This window comes from Coloeus monedula (genome assembly GCF_965178545.1).
Source record: "Coloeus monedula genome assembly, chromosome: 2".
Taxonomy (NCBI): Eukaryota; Metazoa; Chordata; class Aves; order Passeriformes; family Corvidae; genus Coloeus; species Coloeus monedula.
In genome coordinates, this window is record NC_138782.1 from 2,379,933 (window position 1) to 2,400,595 (window position 20,663).

Consider the following 20,663-nt stretch of genomic DNA (forward strand, 5'->3'; position numbering starts at 1 on the left):
GGATTGCATTCACTCAGATACGGGGTTTCTCTTTGCCCAAAACAGCATCCAGGGGGTTGTGAAGCCCAGCATGACCCCTCCATCGGTACCCACAACCAGCAAGTCAGTTCTGGGGGCTTTGCCTGGACAAGACACGCAATACTAGCCCCAACAAATGTTACATACTGGATTTAAACCCAGGCTAAGACCAGGAAAGCATCTGAGTCTCTGCTAAGACAAACAAAAAGCAAAGCCATGTTTTCCACTGTGGTGTTGCGCCTGCCAGCAGCTCATCCTTCCCCATTACCACCATCAAGTTATCAATGCTGAGAATTCTGTGCTCTTCATCAAAACAAAGGATTTCATTAGGGTAGACAGCAGACAGAGCAACTCCAAGTGTCAGAACACAAGCAGCAGAAAGCTCCTTTTTTTTGTTTTCCAAAGCAAGACAGACAACTCATTCCTAAATCACTTAAAATATCTTGGAGTGAAATTACGAGACTCTATCATTCCCTTTGGCATGTAATCCCAGAAGTACAATTAGGCCAGCTCTTATACTTTTATGATAGCACTTGTAATATTTACTGATGGCATTTAAAAATACCCCAGCTCTTGACTCTGCACCTGCATGAAAACTTCAGACTTGTCAAATAAAGGCATTTCTGGCCCTCCTGACCTGCTGCAATGCTGCACCTGCCCAGCTTCACTCTCCAAGGCAATTCCTTTCAACAGCTCCATTTAACACAGGTCATTACTGAAGTTAATTATGTTGAGCAGTAAAAAAAAAAGGAACTAAATCGCTATTTCAAACACGAAAAACCAGTTGCTGCAAAAGGACTGAGCTTGTCCTCTTGAGCACTGTGGACCCACCTGGTTTCTGATCATAGCTGATCCCACCTGAGAACCAAGTGCCTCCTGCCGTGGCCCCAGCGCCGGCTCTCGGAGAGCCCGGGATGTCCTTCCCCCAGGAAGGGTCACACCAGCACACGCTTACTCAACTCTTGGCTCCCATTGAGCTTCTCTCCTCAGGTAAGAGCAGCTGCTTTCTGCTCCTCCCAGACAGTTCCCAAGTGTGTTCTTCCCCCGCCCCTTCTCATAGGGCCTAAAGCTGGTTCCAGATGCAGAAAGCCAGGCTGACGGTACAGGTTCTGCCACAGCCACATTAAAGCCATTTTGCTCCTTTATCATCCACCAGACAATGCCCCAGCACTGCAGTAGCTGCTTTACTGAGACCAGCACTACAACGTAGCCTCACAGAAATTAGTGTACAATTAAGGGAGATAGACCTTGGAAAACCACTTTGATTGGAGATGTCAATTTCTGGGAAGAGTTACCAGAAATGGAAACATCTGAGTTTCTATTCAGGCACTTTAACATTGACCTACATGATTTTATTAACACTATTCGTATGTAACAACAATGTATCAGTCAACTGTCACAGTAAGACGTGACATCTGAATTCTTACTAAGAAATAATAAGACAACAGCCCTCAAAGAGGAGGAAAAGATTGCCAAGGAAATCTTTCTTCAGTCTTTCTCAACTTTTTTCAAATTTTCAATCTTTCATAATGAAAGACAGAGACAACCACAGAGAAGTACCAGTCTTTTCTTTCTTCTTTAATACTTTAACTTAGAATTTTAAAAAAGAGCAGTTTTTACTGTACAGTCACATTTCTCCTCTACCCAGTGCTTTGTTTTTACTTTCAGGAGGTTCAGAGCCCACTTGCCATCACGTGGGAAGTTGATTTTCTTATTAGGTCTGCATACAAATTGGTGAACATCAGAAGGACCCTCTTTGATTTTCAAAGTCTGTACCTCACAGTAGAAAAACGAGTAATTCTCGTGAGCCCCTGGGAAATGTTTTGAAGTCTAAAAGAGATCAGTGAACTCAGTGATGCAACATAATTAATGAAGGGATTAGGACACTCTTATAGGGAGTGTTTTGGGGGAAAATTTATCACATCAATTGTTCGTTCCAAAAAAAGTATTTTAATGTTTTAATTATGTATTTTAAAAGTCAGTGCTAACAAACCCAGGTAACAAGGGCTGATGTTTCAGCCAACTTCTGCTCAGGTATTTGAGCAGGTCTGAATCTTTTGAAAGTGATGTATTGATCTAAAACAGCATCCATCATGTTAAAGGTGATACTTCTAAATCTTAACGTCTTGCTCAACATTCTTGTACACTGAAAAGCCAGTAAAACCTTGGCCAAGTGTGACTCTTGACCAAGTGTACAGGATAATTCCTTCTCCCACGAAAGAGGCGTTCAATTCTTACTTCCCATATTCACAGTTTTATTTTGAGTGGGTAACTCAGAAGAATCTTAAGCACTGAAATATCATCTTCCCAGTCTATAAATTCCATGTTCTTATAGTCTCATCTCAACCTTGCTACACAAGATGAGGGCATTGCTTGTTTCTGGTTTTATTTTAAAGTTTTTAATCAATTTGAAGGCTTTGAAGTTCTATATCACCTTTAAGCATAAATAGTGTCTATTTCATAAATATGATTCACTACCATCCACCTGCAGATTCTTGCGAGGACATGTAGAGATTCTAGCAAAGGTCACTTGTATTTCCATGAACTATCACACCTGTTTTCCTGAAAGAGAGAAAATACTCTGTAACCAACTCGTAATATCAAGGTATGAGATTCAAAAACATTTCTTAAAAGCAAGATTTCTTCAGTGAATTTTCCCTTCTTTTTGTGCTGGCAATCATTCTTGGAAGGTTGCCACAGATGGCCTTGAGTTCCCACTGCTGCACTGTGCCTTTGCATTTGCCAATCTCGCTGTGTAACTTCTCCTGATTTTAAGATCAGACACCTTCCTGTTCTAGCAGCTTTCTAAGAATAAGAAAACTGACAAATTTCGGGAAAAGTTGAGGCATAAGCCTTCTGACAGTCAAATACATGCTGGAAAACTACTTCTAAGGAAGAACTTTGGCCATTTCACTAATTGACTGAAATTTTCTCTACTAATTCACTTAATTGAGAAAGCAGCTTATTTCTCCTGTTCCTCTGCCCTGTTTGTTTTTTTAATTAAAAAAAGAAATGGTAGCAAGGTAGAGAAAAAGGACATTGTAGATGAACAAATAAGTTTGTTTTGGACAGAGGGGGCCGTCCAGACTGCCTGAGACTGTCAAGGCATTTGAACAAATTGTGTATCATCAACCTTTCTACAGCTACAACACAGCTGGCAAGCAGCACCTGCACAGCACTGAGGGGTAACTGCTCAGTACAGACCCAGACTGACACAATTCTTTAGCAGAGCTGTGAAGTGCAGTACTGAGTCAGCTGAAGCTGCTCCTCTGGCCTTACCTGTCACTGGGATGACGTGGATGTCTGTGGAACAGCCCCTCCCAGGACAATGCTGTTTTTGTCAGTCAGGGTTTTCGGGGTGCTGGTGGCTGGGGACTGGAGAATTTTACGTGAAAGCCTCATTCTGCCATCAGTGGGATCACGGCCAAAGTACTTAACCTGGTAAGGAAACAAAGCATTTTCACACTGACCAACTTAAGAGAGCTGGATATAGCATTTTCCTTAAAAGATTGGTTTGATATTTTATCAATTTGATTCTAGAGGAGCCATAAATAGGCATCCTTTAGCCTATATTGCTGTCAAATAATGTGGTGCCTAGATAGCAAGAGTATGACACTAAGTAAATCTAATTTGAATGACCAGGCCTTTAACTAGCACAGAAAGGGAATCCATTATGGAAAAATATTTTCTTCATAAACACTGAATAAATAATTATAAAAAAATCAAATTTTAAAATATGAACAGCATTTTATTAGCATTTTAAAGTTAAAAAAATAATTACCTGAATTTCTTGTCCAACTTCTAATCCCAGGGCACTAGGGTGTTTAATCTAGAACACAGTGTTTTTCAGAAATAAAATTATCTGAGTTAGTTATAAAAATCCCTTCTTTCAGGGGGTCCTCATGCTACACTTCAACCCCAGTGGCTCAGCATTACCTTAGGAACAACAGGTTTCTGAATATTCCTTGGAAAAGGGTATTACAGAGCCAAAGAACTCGGTGTAAAAAGGACTGCAGCAGCCACACAGCTGATTGATTGCAGCTTTAAGTATAGGGCAGGCAGAATTAAACAAAAAAGTGCTGCTAATTAACAGCTTCTAACGTGGAAATGGACTGTGGAACAACAGTGAGTGTGTTACAGCCATGACAACTGGGTAAAAATAAATATAATTGCCCATTTTATACCTGTTTAAGGATGGATTACCTTTCTTTGATCCAGCTGTGAATTATGAAGTAATACTGGGGTCATATTCGGATACAGTTTTACCATCACTCCAGAATCTCTGCAGCAGGAAACAGCACAGTTATTTCAAAGTGTCTCAAGAGAAGTCCACATTTCCCTCTGCATATGGTCCCCAAAGCAAGCATTAGTAAGCTTCTCATAAACAAAATTTTACTCATCTCTTTTAAAAAAAATCTTTTATTCACCATAACATGTCCACTCATTTTTCCTTAACTGGTAGTGAATGAGAATTTCTTATTTCAGGGCAGTACTTCAGTAATAGGTACCATCCAAAAAGTATTTTTTACAAGACAAATATTGGGTTGAAAAGTGAAAAGCAAATTCATAACCATCTCTTTCAGATTCAAAGATGAAAAAGGCCTTAAGTTTTATAATTTAGAGACATTCTAAAAACTAAACAAGCAGCAAAAATAAAGAGCTTTATCAGGAAACAAAATACTATTTTCAATAGAAAAAAATATCAGAAATTATGTAGGTGCCAAGAACCCCAGCATAAGTTTGGCACCTTTAAAAATCATTTACTATTCCACAACATATTTAGATATCAGGAACACAGCTATGTAAATAAACTAACTTAAACTCCAAAGCAGTTTTTATACCTTAGTTCAGTTATTGTGGCTGTATAAATTGCCCCAAATTCCAAATTAACTTCTTGCTGTAGAAGAAGAAAAGCAGACAGTAAGACACAAAGTCACAAAGAGCAAACTGAAAAAGTTAACAACAGAAGTCTGTTCTTACATCATCTTTGCAGATCTCCCCAATAAATTCTCTGGCTTCATGCATTGCCCCCGGTGTGGGAGCAAACACAGAATAGGTCTCTTCATCCAGCTGACTCACAGTCACACCTGGAAGTGGGCATTTAGGAGAGCATTTAGGTGCAGGCTGCAGAAAGTCACACTCAGTAAAGACCTGCACGGAGCAGAATGGTTTTGCACAGACTCATTAAGATCTGAGTTCTAATCATCATTTAATCTTGTTCAGCTTTACATTCAATTGCACGGCCGCCACCTTCTTGCAAATACCAGGATAAACTTGTGGGCCATAAAGGAACACAAAATTGTTTTTATAATCCTTTAAAGGCAGGGAAAAAAATCCTGAATAAATGCTGAGGGTTATGAATCAATTTCCTAGAGATTTTTAATAAAACTTGCATTAATAGCTGATGGAAATTAAAGTGTTTTGGAGACAGAATGGTAAAATTCTTTGCTCCTCTAGAGTAGTTTTGTGGCCAGACCACATAGGCTTGCAACCAAAGGGAAATACGATTTTTCCTCCTTTTCTCCACCCAATCCCCTGAGAAAAATTAATCAAATTCACCAGACCATTAAGGGTTTCAGGTCCAAAGCAGAGCATCTACCTGGTACTCTACAGATATCAGTATTTTTTCATTTTTAGTTTGCACTGAGCTCAATATACAAGTCTGAAACAAAGGGAAACACATCAGGATAAATTATCACAGGAATCAAGAATGTCTCACCAGTCTGTGCTTGCAGTTTTTTCAAATTATAAGCCCCAGGACCAACGAATCTTAATCTTTTTGATAATGGAACGTGGATAGTTTCTGAAAGAACATTTTGAAATCCTTTGAAATGCTAAATACAATCACCTTGAAAGCTATCACACAGAAAAGGCACATTCCTTTAGCTTTTCATCTTTTACAGCTACCTGTGGTATTTGCTGAACATGAGTGTAATTATAGGTAAGAACTGAAATAAATGAAAACACAGAATACACTTTGATGACTGTAAATTACCTTAAGCCATACTGATACTCTCATCTATATCAATTCTGATTTTGTGAGAGCTTCACATAACTTCACTCAAATTCTGTTTTCTGCTGTGCACTGAAATAGAACAGTGCTGCCCCACATGGCAACAAAAATCCCCCCAAAATAACCAAAAATAACCAAATCCCCTCTACAAATTAAAAGTAACCCCACAGGGCAGGAGCAAAAATATATAACAATCAATCATTAAAAAAAAAACCAAGCTGTTTTAAGCAGAAGCTTATTGTTAAAAAGGTAATTATGAAAGCTATGAATTCATACAATAGCATTACCTACAACTGGTCCACTTTCTTTTCTTTTAGGTCTCGGTTTTGCCAGTGTTTGGTTCATGATTTGTAAAATCTCCCTCTTTGCAGCTAGAGGGAATAATAGAAAAAAAAATCAGTAATTTTGTATATGATTAAAATAAATATATGAAGTTTTTGTTAAACAGTAGAAAAACATTCCTTATCAAAACCTGTCTCCTGCCTAGCTGGAGAAGGTCAAGCTGAAAGTTTTCCAACTCATTAAATCCTTATTAAACCATGTAGCTTCATTTTCTCATGTGCTTTAAGAATATTTTAGCTGCACATGTCAGAATACAGATGGCAGTAAGTTTCACTTGTAAATATAGCTGAATTTATGGGAAATGAGAGAAAGTTTGCTGTTATTTTGATAACATTATCCTATTGGATTTAAACAAAGTCATGTAATGTGTGTTAGTCCAAATCATGCAATGTCTGAAGTTACTTTAAAGTTAGTTTGGAGCTTACTGATTAAGCCAAACTCATTTTATAAAGATAGAGGCTTGGTTTTTTCCACAACAAAACCAAAAAATGAACAGTTTATTGTTTAGTTGCATACAACTTAACACCATTTATCATTAAACATGATAAAATGGGTGCAAATTCAAGCATGGACCTACCTGTAGCTTGCTGAATAGCTTCCACCACAATTTTCATTGGTATTCCTGGCAGCTTCAGATCAACCTGACATGAAAAGAATGAAGTGGCATCAATAATGTCAGGAAAGCTTTTTTAATACTCTCTCAAGAGTTTCACTTGAGGAAGATTTCATGTCACAATACCTGCAGTGCTGTTATCCCTTTATTAGTGCCTGCCATCTTGAAATCCATATCTCCATAGTAATCTTCAATTCCCTGCCAGCACAGACAGAGAAAACCAAGTTGGAGTCATTTTATCACAGTGCCAGGTCCCACTATACTGAAAGTACAGAGGAATTACTTTTGAGACTTCCAAGTTTTCTTCAGCTTTATTTTGCTGCTCAGGATTAACACTGTTCCATCCTCTCTTTAGAAATTAGGAGCTTTTGTGAACAAGCGTCTGATCGACAGCTGATTTTGTGCTGTCAGTGGCTGCACATTTTCCTCCCCAGCCACTCTTCCAAGTGCTCATTCTTCACCCCATATATTGTGTCTTTCAGTAAATTAATAATTTTTTTCTCCCATGAGGAAAAACAAAATTCATTGGGAAGAGAAAGCTTATGAATGCTTAAATAACTAATAACACACACAAAAAAAAGAAACACGACTGAACATTTCACAGACATTTTTCAAAATAAGGGAGGAATTTAGGAGATAAAATCGAGAAGATACAACCAATTTTTCAGTAGTGATGTTCCAGAATTAACTAGGTAAAAGGTTACAAAAGAAGGCCAGAAGAGGTATTTTTCAGCACTCAGCAGCAACAATAACAATGTGAGGAACACTCACCAGGATGTCTGTCAGCAAACGATAGTCCTCAATGTCCCCTTTTCCCTGACTGCACTTCGTAATAAGGCCTATGGCTACACCGGCAACTGCATTTGTTACTGGAACTCCTAAGAGTGGCAAAAAACCCCATTTTTGAACCCTGTGGTCATTTCCAGATCCTGTAACACATTATCACATGCAGTTTATCCTTGTAAGTGCCATATTTTGTACCTGCATCCATTAATGCCAAACTTCCACCACATGCAGAAGCCATGGAAGAGGACCCTGGAATTGGAATACAGGAAAAAACCAGGGATTAAACACTGAAAAAATACAAGCTAGAGTTATTTCCCTCAACCTGTAGCTTAAAAGTGCCCCAAATACCATTTTATTAAACCAAGAAAGGTCCATTGTTCATGGACATGTACATGCTTTTTATTTGAAGTGTTTCAGGTAATAATTACGAAGAACATTTAAACTGAAATCTATTATTTAACATGCCTATATGGCACATTTGTCAAACCTACACTTTTTAAGAACCAAATTCAATCTCTAGCACTAGGGTAGAAACAAGAAAATCCTAATACCATTTGATTCTAAGACTTCAGAAGTAACTCGGATTGTGAATGGGAAATCCTGGGGAATAACTGGTTTCAAAGCTCGTTCTGCCAATGCACCTGTTTAAAAAAGATACCAAGTGATCCATAAATAGAAATCAGATAAAATACTGAATCTTCCAGCACAGGATTTCTCTAGGCTGGACTTACCATGTCCAAGCTCTCTCCTGTTCATCGCAGTAACTTTGCCAATCTCATTGGTTGCATAAGGTGGAAACTATGAAGCAAAAGATGTGTATACACAGAAAATTAATGTGCATTTCTTTTCCATTTTAAAGCATACACTTAGAAAAACATCTTTGAAGTTTCGGTGCATCTCAAGGTAAAAATAAATTAAAAATAAAATAATTTCAAGCCACCACATGACTTGTATCAGTCACTTGGTTTGCAAACCAGGACCAGTTTAGGTAATGTTTAGTAAATGTTTTACTTCCACAGAACAGAAGAGAATAAAGCAGTTGCAAGGCAGCTAAGAGAGAACACAAGCAGCTTCCTCCAAATAAACTTGTCAAACAACCTAGCAGAAATGTTATTTCTGTCACAGAGATAATGGAACAAGATATGCCTGTTGCCTGGAGGAAATACTCTGGGCAAGCTCCAAAGGCTGAAAGAGATCCAAGATGTAAAAGCATTTATTTACTACTGCTGTGGCATGTCAGCTGAATATATTAATAGAGTTTACTAAAAATAATAGCACAGGTTAATCCTGCTTTCAGTAAGAACCTGTTCTGAAGGAGCTCACCTAATGTTACAGCATTAAAAACACTCTATAAAATGGCAATTTACAAATTACCTACTGCTTTTCAGGAAACCAGCACTTCTGTTCATATAAATTCATGCATCAATTAGCATATATACATTTTGGCAAATCTAGAGATAATTTATAACCTTGGAAGTGATCAAGTGCACCTTTAAAAGCAAGACATAAAGCCCTTCTGTGAATCATGCAGAAAGCTGTGACACAGGAAAACTCTCACCTCATAATGCAGCATGAAGTTTTTATCTTTTATTCCACTATTAATTAAAAACAAGACCATGTTAAAAAAGGAGCAACCAAACAAGTTTTACACACAACAAGTAGTTCAAGCTGATATTGTGATGCTTACAAATGGATCAAGCCAAAACCAACAAATCAATACATTTGCTGATCACCCACAGTTACCAAAATTAGCAAATGTGGACAAATTCTTTCAGGGTAATAAAGATTTAACTACAGTAAAGCTAAGACATTAAAATGTAAAAGCTCCCACACTGGATGAAATCACTGAACTGTGGCTTTAAAAGGAACGAATTTCACTTCAGCCTTCAGCAATAAAGTGTTCAAGGCAAAAGGACTAGCTTGCTACATCCTAAATTACATTTTCCCTGCTCCAAAAAAAAAGAACGTAAGTATTTAAAATATATAAACCAGACTGGATGTTACTCCAGTTTCAGGTGTGTGCCTATGGAATTAATGTCACCTTAACACAAACCCAATGCCATGATCTGTGGAAAACAGGCCACTTAGAAGTCTAATTTGACACAATTTTCAGTCCTAAGAAACGTATCTATGTCAAAGTTCAAGGGAATTTAATCAAATGTGCTTAAATGCTCACCCTCTTAGTACCACTGCCAAAGCACCAAGATATACATACCTCACTGCTGTTGAGATAACATCTGATTTTACACTCGATTCTAGAGAGTCAAATGTAACTGTACACAGAACCTAAAATAAAAATGAGCTAAGATAAAAAATAAACCCCTCTTAAACCCTTCCAGCCTTCACAAATTTTACTGTTCATGAAGAATCAAAAAGAATGACTTCAGCAACAAGTAAGATGCCATCAGCTACCACTTGTATGGACTTTTTTCCTCCATCACATAAACTTATTCATAATCTGTAAAGATCACATAATCTTACAAGCAATCACATTTAAAAATACTAACTTAATGCTTCTTAAGTAGGAGCCAAGAGCACTTTGCTCCCTAAGAAACATTTAAGAGACAGGGCCAGAGGCAGCCACGATGTTGTTTGTGCCTGTTTCCCACATGGATTTGCAGTGGGCAAGAGGGGACAACACTGAGGAGTAAATCACTGTTTGCAACTGCCACCCCAAGTCAGTGTAATAAGAAGTCAGATCAATGGCTGACAGTCTTCCAGCAAAAGGAGCTATAAAAATAGAGAAGGCCAAATCTTGAGTACAATCTTAAATCAATCCACCCAACAGCTGACACTTTTGGCAAAGAAGAGGAAAAAAAATCATCTCATTATTGCAATTTTTTGGATAAAATTTCCCTATTTAGTTCAGGTTGCATATGAAGTTGCTTTTAAAAGATTTCTCATGACGTGCGCAATTTAGCAGTGCCCTACACACCAGTGTACTTATCAACCTACACACCATTTCTACTTATTCCTATTTAAATGTGAAGAAAAAGGAAACCTGGCATTTAAATGAAAAACCCAAATCTTTCAGCTTTTGAAAATTCATTTATAATTTCTGATGTTTAAGTGACACTACCTGTGTTTGACCTCTTTGAAATAAGGCTGATCCATGAAGCATTTTGAACATGTTCACTTCACATTTAATGTCTCTGAGGGAAGTCAAATCTCTCCCATCACACCTGAAGTGACAAAGAGAAATTAAGAGATCAGTTAAACCATAGTCTTGGATTAAAAGCTGACAGAACTATTATCAGTAGGAGTTTGACATACCCACCTTCTATATTCATTTAGAACTAGATTTCTAAAAATATCCTTTGAAGCCACGTTGAAAGATTCCATGATTTCATAAGGCTCAGCCTCCGGAAATTTTTCTGGGTATAAAAAAGAAATTGCATCTTAAGTTGGAAAATTAATTTTATACAACTTTTACTAAAATAGCTTCCAACAAAGAGCACACTGTAACTCCAGGCAGTGCTACCTCCATTGAAGCACTCTATAAACACAAAGAAAAAAAATACCTTTCAGCTCCTCTTCTGTTTCAAGCCTTATTTTGTTGATTGCCTCATCTCTCGAAATCTAGAACACAGGATTTGCAACCAGTTATCTCTACAGGGCAGAGCAACAACAGAGCTTTGGGGTTTTGTTTGGTTTAAAGATCTGTAAAAATTTAAGGAATAAGAAACAGAACTGTCACACAAATTCAAAAATCAATAATCAGGTTGGAAGGGACCTTAAGGGTTGTGTGGTCCAAGCTTTCTTGGCAAAAGCACAATCTAGACAAGATGGCCCAGCATCCTCCCCATCTGAATCCTAAACATGTCCCAAGGTGGGGAATCCACCACTTCCCTGGGGAGATTATCCCAGTGGCTGATAATTTTTCCCAAGGAGAACATTGCTCTTGTGCCCAATCAGAACCTCTCAGAAGTAACCTGCACCCATTTCCCCTCATCTTTTCCATGTGACTCCTTGTTAAAAGGAAGTCTCCACCTCCACATAATACAAACAAAATATTGTGGTAGGTAAGAACTTACAGAACAATTTATTATTACTGTTATAAATAGATGCAGGGAAGGAGACAAGCTTAAATCACAAAATCACAGAATCACTGAGGTTGGGAAAGATCTTTGAGATCATCAAGTCCAACCTATGATCAGCACCTTGTCAACCAGACCATGGCACATCCAGTCTTTCCGTTAACGCCTCCAGGGACAAAGCTTAAAGAGCTAAAAGCTTGAAGAACTCAATCCTCTACAGTTTCATTCTGATATTAATAGAGAAAATAATTATATATTAAATAATTATAAAAAATAAAATGATTGATTACTTACTTTATCATGGTTTGAATCTGTGAACACTGCATAGATCTTGTTACAAGCAAGTCTTTGGGAAGAAAAGGAAGAATTTTTGAATACACAGCTTAAAAACCACTTCTAGAACTAGGGGCTTTTTTGAGGACTAAATATTTGAAAAATATTTGGTGAAATATCAGTCTGGTGAAAGCACCAGACTGATACTTATAAACATTGCTACATCTGCATTATTTGCTCTGAACTCACTTCTTTGCCATTTCCACGATCTCTTCAGGAGCAATAAATAATTTCTGGACAGTTCTCTTGACAACGCCTCGCTCCTTCACCAGCTGCTGAATGCCCTGGATTATCTGCTGGGTCTGCTTCACCCCCACTTTGATGGCATGGCAGAAGTCTTGCTGCAAGATATTCTCAGCAGTTGCTTCCAACATAACTGCAATGGAAAGATAAAAATTAAGTAAATTCCTGTTTTATTGTTCAATAGCAACCTAACTCAACTGAGGAAATACAGATTAACATTAAACTGCATAAATATGAGAGAATCTACTTTACTTAACCAGAAGTTACCTATCACTGTTGTTTGCTGCTACTATTGTATAAAAATACACGTTTCAAAGATATGGAAAACATCTGCAAAGATTTCCAAGCCCTCAACACACAACAATTAACCTGCTTACCAACTTGACTTTGTGGAGCTCCAGCAACAACTAAATTTAAAGCACTAGAGGCCATCTCTTTTCGAGTTGGATTGATAACAGTCTCTCCATCCACCAGCCCTACCCTCACTGCACCTGCAAAGAAACTCCAGAAAGTTATTTATTATCATAATAAGGAAGTTCTTTAAGGCATCATTTTCCTTTGAAAGTTACACAGCTAATAACAATAATTAAAGCTCCAAACTAATTTTAAAACATCAGCATGTTGACTGCATATTAAGAACAAATCTAGAAGACAAAATTATCTATTCTATTTTTCTTTCGAGTACTACTACTGGGTAGGGCAAATAATGCCAAGTAGTATTACACACAGTGCTGTGAGTGTACTGCAGCTGAAAGGAAAATACAGTTAAATACTTGTTCTTGGCTAGGTCTTTTCCCAGAGAAAATTCACAATGAAATAAATATCTTCTTGAGTTCCTTGAGGAAAAGTATTCTGAACCAGCTATTTTCCAAGCAATACTTTTCAATGAATATGTTTCTCTAAAGAAAAAGTTAATTTATTGGTCTCTATAGTACACTCTTTCTGGATTGTAATTCCTCCCAGAAGTGTATTTAGTCCAGAAAAAATAATCTCTTGAAGTGCAATAATCCTATCCATTGTAAAATTGTTTTCAATGCTTGAAATTTAGTATTTAGATTCAGCTTCTTGTTAAAAAAGCAAAGCACCAGCTGTGGTCTAAGTCTTCCATTACATTAAAATCACCTATAATTTCACAATGTTTATTTACCAATAGGACCATTCCAGGGGATATCAGACAATGCAAGTGCTGCAGAAGCTGAAAGGAAGACAAAAATCTGGATTAGAAAAAAACTGATCTCATTAAATCCCACAGAAGCAGTAACTTCTCACAGCCCTCTTACCTCCATTAATTGCCAGAATATCAGGATCATTGACACCATCTACTGCTAAAAGATTACAAAGGATCTGGCATAAGATAAAAGACAATGAATAATTTTGGCCTATACATTTTTATTAGCTGTCAATACAAAGCTAAGGACACGAAAAAAACCCCACATTCCACATATCTACACAAGCTTATGCTGCACATGAAAAATTTCTCAGGTATTTAAAGTAGAAAGCTGACAAAAAACCCCCACTAATGGATAATATTGTATCACATCATATATAAAATATGCACCATTAGCATCTTTCCTCTGTTGTACAGAGGAGATTTTAATTTTGTTCCTGCACCTTGACATTTCCAAAATTTGAAAAGTAGGATGTAATAAAAATAATTTAAGACAAGGAGATGACAAACTAAAAAGCAACTTTACATTTGTTTGTAAAGTGCAAACTCCTCCTTAATGTTAACAAAAACCATTTTTCTTAAAACAGGGCCTTTATTATGTGAACTTTTCATTGGCCATATCCCAGTTTTCCATTTTGAAGGTAGCATGACCCACCTGTGTATCATAGAAGTAGCCTGCTGGAAAGAGTGGTCTGATTGACCGATCTGCAAAGGAAATAATCAAACTCTAACAAGCAGTTTGGTTTTATAGTTAATATTCAATATGTCCTGCAATAAACCCCACAAGAAACTGACAAAATAGGGTTTTTTAAACAAACAAACAAACAAACAAAAAAAACCAAAAAAAACACACAAAAAAAAACAAAAGGCAGAGAACCCAGAAATGTATTTAGCATGACCTATATAACCTTAAAATTTCAATCATATTGATAAACAATAAATTACAAGTTTATTTTCTGACAGCAGTTATAAACAACTGTATTTTCAAACACTCCTGAGAAAATTACAAGGTCTTTAAAATACATTGTAAATGAAATGTTTCAGCTTACCTATTACTCTGCTTGTAAGAATTTCTTTATCAGTGGAACCAAGCTCTCTTCTTAGATAGTTTGTAGGAATTCTTCCTGCTGCAGCAGCTTTCTGACGGTAGTCAACCTTCCAAAAACAATTCAGGTAATATTAATGACACCTGATTATTTACTGCAGAGCCACAGAAACCCTCACAGGGGACCCTAAGGATCATCCAGTTCCAACCCCAGTTATCTACTTCCTTGCCATAACAATCACAGCCCTCTGAGCCTCACAATCCAACCAGTTCTCCACACAACCAAACCATAATATCTGGGCTTGGATGTCATGGCAAAGTTCACAAGGGCTTTGAGGAAAGCAAGCCTTACTGAAGCCAAGGCAGACAACATCCAGGACTCATCCCTCACCCACACAGGGATCCTGGACATCTAGACATTTTATCATCAGCTGCAATTCTGAAGTCCAGGGTCTGTTATTTACTGTTTGAATTCCTCACTCTCCCCAGCATCCTGAACTCCATTATTTAAGGATTATCACTGCTACGTCGACCACTGATTAGCACAAAACGAATTCTGTCATTAGTACTTACCACTAATGGCATAAACTGAGATGGAGAAGGTTTGGTTTTGCTGACTGCTGTGACCATCACTGCTGTGTCACCTAGCTGGGTTAAGAAAAATAGATAAAAACTGAAGTTACCTGCAAAAAAAATAACTGCAAATGTTCTAAACTCATTCAAAAGCTAAAATATGAATAAGCATTGTACTGTGCAGAAAACCACCACATAAATCTGCAATTCAGGCCATTATTTTTGCTTTTCAAACAGAATTTTTTCCTAAAAAATACAGCTGTCCCTTCATTAGGGATGACATTGCCACTTAAGGCTCGATATCCCACATATAGCAGGCTCGGATGCCCAAACAATGACTTTTAAGATACAGGAATTTTGAAGCTGCACAAATTTTAACTATTTTTTTACCTGAACAACAGCAGATCCATCAGCGAACTTGGCAAGTTTTCCAGAAGACAGCTCCATCTTTCTAAAGGAAAGAAACAACCTGTTACATGAATTCCTGGTGAATTCACATAAATTTTCCAGCAATTTCTACATTCATCTGCAGCCTCAACTGCACAGAATGAAGGCTATGCTTCACAAGGTATTTAAAAATCTTCCTTACATATGAAAATTGAAACTCCTTCAGCAAAAGTGACAAAATCCTCCTAAATTTCAAGTGCTTTAGCCTCAAGTGTCCTGCTTCTTTTACCCTGAAGCAAAGCCTTGTAGCACATCAGCTGTCACTAGGAATTACATCCAAGCCTTGGAGGCAAAGGTGAATCACCACCAGCTCCAGCTGGGTTTAGCCAGTGGAAAACACCCTCACAGGCCAAGGGGAGCTGCTTGCACTCCCAGAGAACACCACGTCCCACCACGGCTGCAGAATATCCCCTCCTTCATGGCAGAGAATGGAGCACAAGGAGACAACGATGACACACTCAGGAGTGAGACATGGATTACTTATTCCTGAGTTGTGCTGGCTGCTCGGTGCTATTCCACAAGCCCAGCACACCCTCCTGACTTTCCATGCCATTATTTATACAAAGAAATCCAGCGGTGGTCCCTTCCCAAGCACAGCCCCTCTGTTACAATTCGTTAGTAATTTCTATACAGGTTATCCCAGGTAACTTGTTCACATGCTCAGGGGAACACTCGGGCAGGGCCCCTATAACCTGTAGGTGTGATCTTTACTGTTATAATAATGAACACAGTTCAGCTACAGAATCACAGAATGGTTTGAATGGGAAGGGATCCTGAAGATCATCGAGTTCCACCCCTCCACTATCCCACATTGCTCCAAGCCCTGTCCAACCTGGCCTTGAACACTTCCAGGGATGGGGCACCTACAGCTTCTCTGGGCAACCTGTGTCAGGACCTCAAAAGGAAGATTTTTTTTCCTAATAGCTCATCTGAACTACTGTCTTTCAATTTTAACCTGTTCCCCTTGTGCATGCCCTCATAAAGAGTCTCATCATTTTTCTAGTCATCTGCCTTCAGGCACTGGAAGGCCAGGATTAGGTGACCCCAAAGCTTTTCTTCTCCAGGCTGAACAATCCCAGTTCTCTCAGCCTTTCCTCACGGGAGAGGTCTCCATCCCTCTGATCAACTTGGTGGCCTCGAATATTTTGCTAAGTTAGCAATGTACACATAGACATCCATTAGCATCTTGATTTTCTGCATCCTTAGGGCTCGTTAGTTCCCGGATGCCCCTGGCTAAGCCATGACAAGGATGATTCCACTGATCCGGTCTCCTTTCTTGCTGATTAGGCTTGCCAGCACGCCAAGATCCGACATCAAAGAACGTCCCGACTGAGGACAACCTCGACACGTTCCGCACTTTGTACCACTTTCTCCTCACGTTTGCCTCACTCTCCAGCCGGGGCAGCGCTCCCTACTGCCGCCCCGCCACATCCCTCAGAGCCCCTCACCTGCCGCCCACCTCCACCGTCACGGCCCGCCCGGGCCCGGGCCCTGCCGCGGCGCCGCGGGCGGGCACCCACGGCAGGGCGGGGCGGCCCGGGGGCAGGACCCGCCGCCACCGCGTCGCGGCCCCGCCGCCATCCCGGCACAGCGCGCCCAGCGCGGCGCGGCCGCAGCTCGTGGCGGCCGCCATAGCGCCCGCGGCAGGCAATGGTGGCCACGCGATTGGCTCGGGGGAGCGGCACCGCGCAGTAAGAGCGAAGCGGATTGGCTCCGGCGCCGCCGCGCCGGTTTCGGTTCCGTACGGGCGCTACAGCGGCTGCGGAGGGTCAGGCGGCGTAGGGCGCGCGAATGGCGGTGCTCTGCCACCCTCGGATCCTGAGGTAAAAAGCGGGAGGAAAAGGTCTGAGGCGGCGCCTGAGGCGGTCTTGGAGCCAGCTCGGGCTGGAATCTGAGGAAAACCCGCTCGAACGTGGCTCGGAGCGAGGAAAAGGACACCTGCACCGGGCTGCCGCCTCTTCCCGCCACCGGCGCCTCAGGAGCCAAGGTGGCGCCTGGGAGAGTTGGTAACGTTCCGCCAAAAGTTCCCGACCATTCCTGAGGGGCAAGCCCGAACGCCGATTTAAATTCATGAGGGGAAAAATACATGCATTTGAAATTAATTTGCCCCACAGACCTTGTTCTGGAATACACCCACAAAAAAACTAAAAAAACAAAAACAAACGAACAAAAAAACAACAAACAAACCAAAAAACAAACAAACAAACAAAAACCACCAAAAAACAAACAAACAAACAAACCCCAAAAAACCCAAAACCCCACCCAAAACCAAAACACCCTTTTAAGCCAGGAACACCAAAATAATCCGAAATGTGCAAGAAGAAGGTTAGAACACAGTTATCACTTATCACAAACTTTTTGTGCTCTTACATGCTCAGAGTATATCAGAATGACACTCAGGGGACAGTGGTTTTGTTTACTAATTATTTCTCAGTGTAATGCAAAATAGATTAGTAATTAGTGTTAGTTATGTCACTGAGGTGAGTGAACAATAATGTGATCATGGAGATATGACCACACCAACAGTGAGATAATTTATATTCATTTAATCCCACATATATCTGTCACACATCACCTTAAACTCACCTGCCATCTGGATGTAGCAATTTAAATTCAGCAACTAATTAATAAAAAAACGTAATCATTTACTACTGTTTTATTTCTAATGCTATTTTGATATTGCTTAACTGGAGTTTTCTGTCCAAGCTGCATGTATAGGAAACAGATTCACTGGGAGAACAATCTAAGCAATAATTTTTCTTTTGTTCCAACATGTTTCTTATCTTTTTGGCAAAACACAAAAGTGAGAAGTAAAATGATCAGAAACTAGGGATTTGGCCTGGGCAAAAAGGCTGTTAACTTTATCCAGATTTACAATTTATTGGTACAGTTTTATTTGGTACAAAAATATATTAGGTGACAAAGCAGGAATGTTCCCCATGTTCTCCTGAATTCATATTCACTTTGTTGCTGGCAAACAGACAATTGTTTGGAAAGTTTTTAATGTAACTGTTACTCATTAAAATTGCTATTCTCACACTCACCAACATGATAAGTGAATATTTCATCACTGTCATGCACTAACAAACTATGGCCATACCACTGTCATAGGAAAAGGATATCAGAGCTTGGATTTCATTCAAGATACTAGGCAGCAAACAAAATTAATGTTTAACCTCATGAAAAAAAGCAAAACTCTGGTTAATTTATTAAGAAGGAAATGAAGTGCAAATCTCTCTTCATTAAATTTACTCTTTTTTTTTAATTCCACTGTTGGAAATTCAAACAAAAACCCCAAAACAAACCACAAAAAAAAGTCCAGCCCAGTGTAGATACCTGCAGCTATTTAGAATAAAAAGCTTGATCCTGCCAAGAATTTTTCAAGTCCATCCTTAGTAGAGAGTAAAGTTCACCTTTTTTCTTGTAAAATGAGATTTATGTGCTGTACTTGAAAATTCAGCTTCCACACTAACATACAAATGCAGTTTTCTGTTCAGAAAGCCCTGCTGTAACCATTCCAAAGTCTCCCAAGTCACACAGAGCCTGGGAGGTTGTTAAGGAAAACCCTGAATTCGTCAGGTGCCTTCTGCCCTTTGGAACACCCAGAGCTTGGATGTGTGCACAAGTGCCTGTGGAAAGCATGGAGTTAATAGAGCAATTTGATTTTAATATGCTAAATTTAATTGATTATTATTAAAGCTTCCAGGAGAGCAGCAGTAGTTTTTGAGCCTTTTTTAGCAGCCTCTGCCACAGTGAAATGAACATGTTTAATATCCCCATATGACATTATTCCGTGTTTTTGTGCTCTATGGGCCCTACTGATATCTATCCTGTGGTTGTTAATAGGAGGGGTTTTATTTAGGAGCAGCTTAAGCAGCTCCCTTTTGGCCACTTGGTCTATGCCCTAACCTCTCCAGCTCACTGGGTGTGCTGGTGCAGCAGAGAGCTCTTCTACGTTAAAGTTTTCCAAGTTCCTCGAGAGAATTACTTATGATCCACTTAGTCTTAAGCCACTTACTTATTTTGGCCAGAGTCCATCTGCAGCTGATCACCCAACTCTATCCATCCCCATCCTGCAGCTCAATAAATCTCTCATTTCAAGTGCTACAGACACTTGTAAAAATAAAAAAGACTTGTGGCTATTTTAAGGAATGGTAAACATGGAACCAACTGCCCTAAGAAGAGGCAGTGACCATTTTCCATGCACCCCACCACTGGATGGCTTCTCATGGCTCTATTTTTTCCTGAACTTAAGTTTATATGCCAAACAAGATTAAATTGAGCCCCTTACATAGTTTTGGCATAAAGCTCTACACACTTATTTTATTTATTATAATTTTGCTTTCAAGATGAACCCATTGCACAGACCTGGGTCTATGAAAGCAGCTCAATATAGCACTTAAATTAAAAAACAAACGAACAGCCTGACAGTGATTTACTTCCCTCCTCTTTTCCACCATTGCCAAGAAGGACAATGCTGATAAGAAATCGTACCTACAGCTGTTCCAGGAAAGATTCCCAGTGGTGTTCCAGCCATCCACCATGCCCAGGTGGGGCACCTCATTGCTGGCTTTATTGCAAACTGTGAAGAACAATTATGGCATCATTAAATAGTCCTGTGAGCCCCAGGATGCTGCACCTAAGCAAGTAACTTCTTTGGAACAGATAAACTTGTTTTAGCAGGATACAGATCTCATCTTAACTTTCTAAAGAAGCCTTAGGAATATCCATTAAAATTGCATGACTTTAAACCAACTTATTTTCTACTTTACTTGATTTTCTCTCCTTGGTCTTGTCACGTTTAGCTTTACTCTAATTTGAGTTCCTGCTGTATCTCTTGTGATGGCTTTCAGATGCTGCTAGATTTCCGTAGCTGGTAGAACTCGAGTGTCTCAGTGTTCTGCAGAAAACTCACGTGGATGAACTTTGCAATCACAATGTCTGCGGCAGGTGGGTGTAATCTTTGATTTGAGTGAAATAAGAAGTGGGGCTGATTGCATTCGATAAATTGCCCATTGGATGCCTGATTCTTGTTGGGGGCACCT

The 20,663-nt window shown here is 39.3% G+C and overlaps 1 protein-coding gene across 1 annotated transcript; it reads right to left on the reverse strand.

Annotated features, from left to right (window-relative positions):
• Positions 1-1,583: 1,583 nt before the first annotated feature.
• On the reverse strand, positions 1,584-17,251 carry PNPT1 (polyribonucleotide nucleotidyltransferase 1; the record flags this gene model as incomplete). Its single annotated transcript, XM_082300024.1, has 29 exons — positions 1,584-2,580; positions 3,298-3,456; positions 3,800-3,847; positions 4,222-4,300; positions 4,860-4,915; positions 4,999-5,105; positions 5,738-5,821; positions 6,319-6,402; positions 6,951-7,014; positions 7,113-7,184; positions 7,758-7,864; positions 7,968-8,021; positions 8,324-8,413; positions 8,504-8,570; positions 9,331-9,367; positions 9,988-10,058; positions 10,852-10,954; positions 11,050-11,146; positions 11,294-11,351; positions 12,104-12,155; positions 12,332-12,518; positions 12,763-12,876; positions 13,533-13,580; positions 13,666-13,729; positions 14,209-14,258; positions 14,603-14,708; positions 15,172-15,246; positions 15,562-15,622; positions 17,067-17,251. 28 exons carry the CDS (start codon positions 17,249-17,251, stop codon positions 3,301-3,303), a joined length of 2,376 nt encoding a protein of 791 aa, XP_082156150.1. The 3' UTR covers positions 1,584-2,580; positions 3,298-3,300.
• Between the last annotated feature and the right edge of the window lie 3,412 nt (positions 17,252-20,663).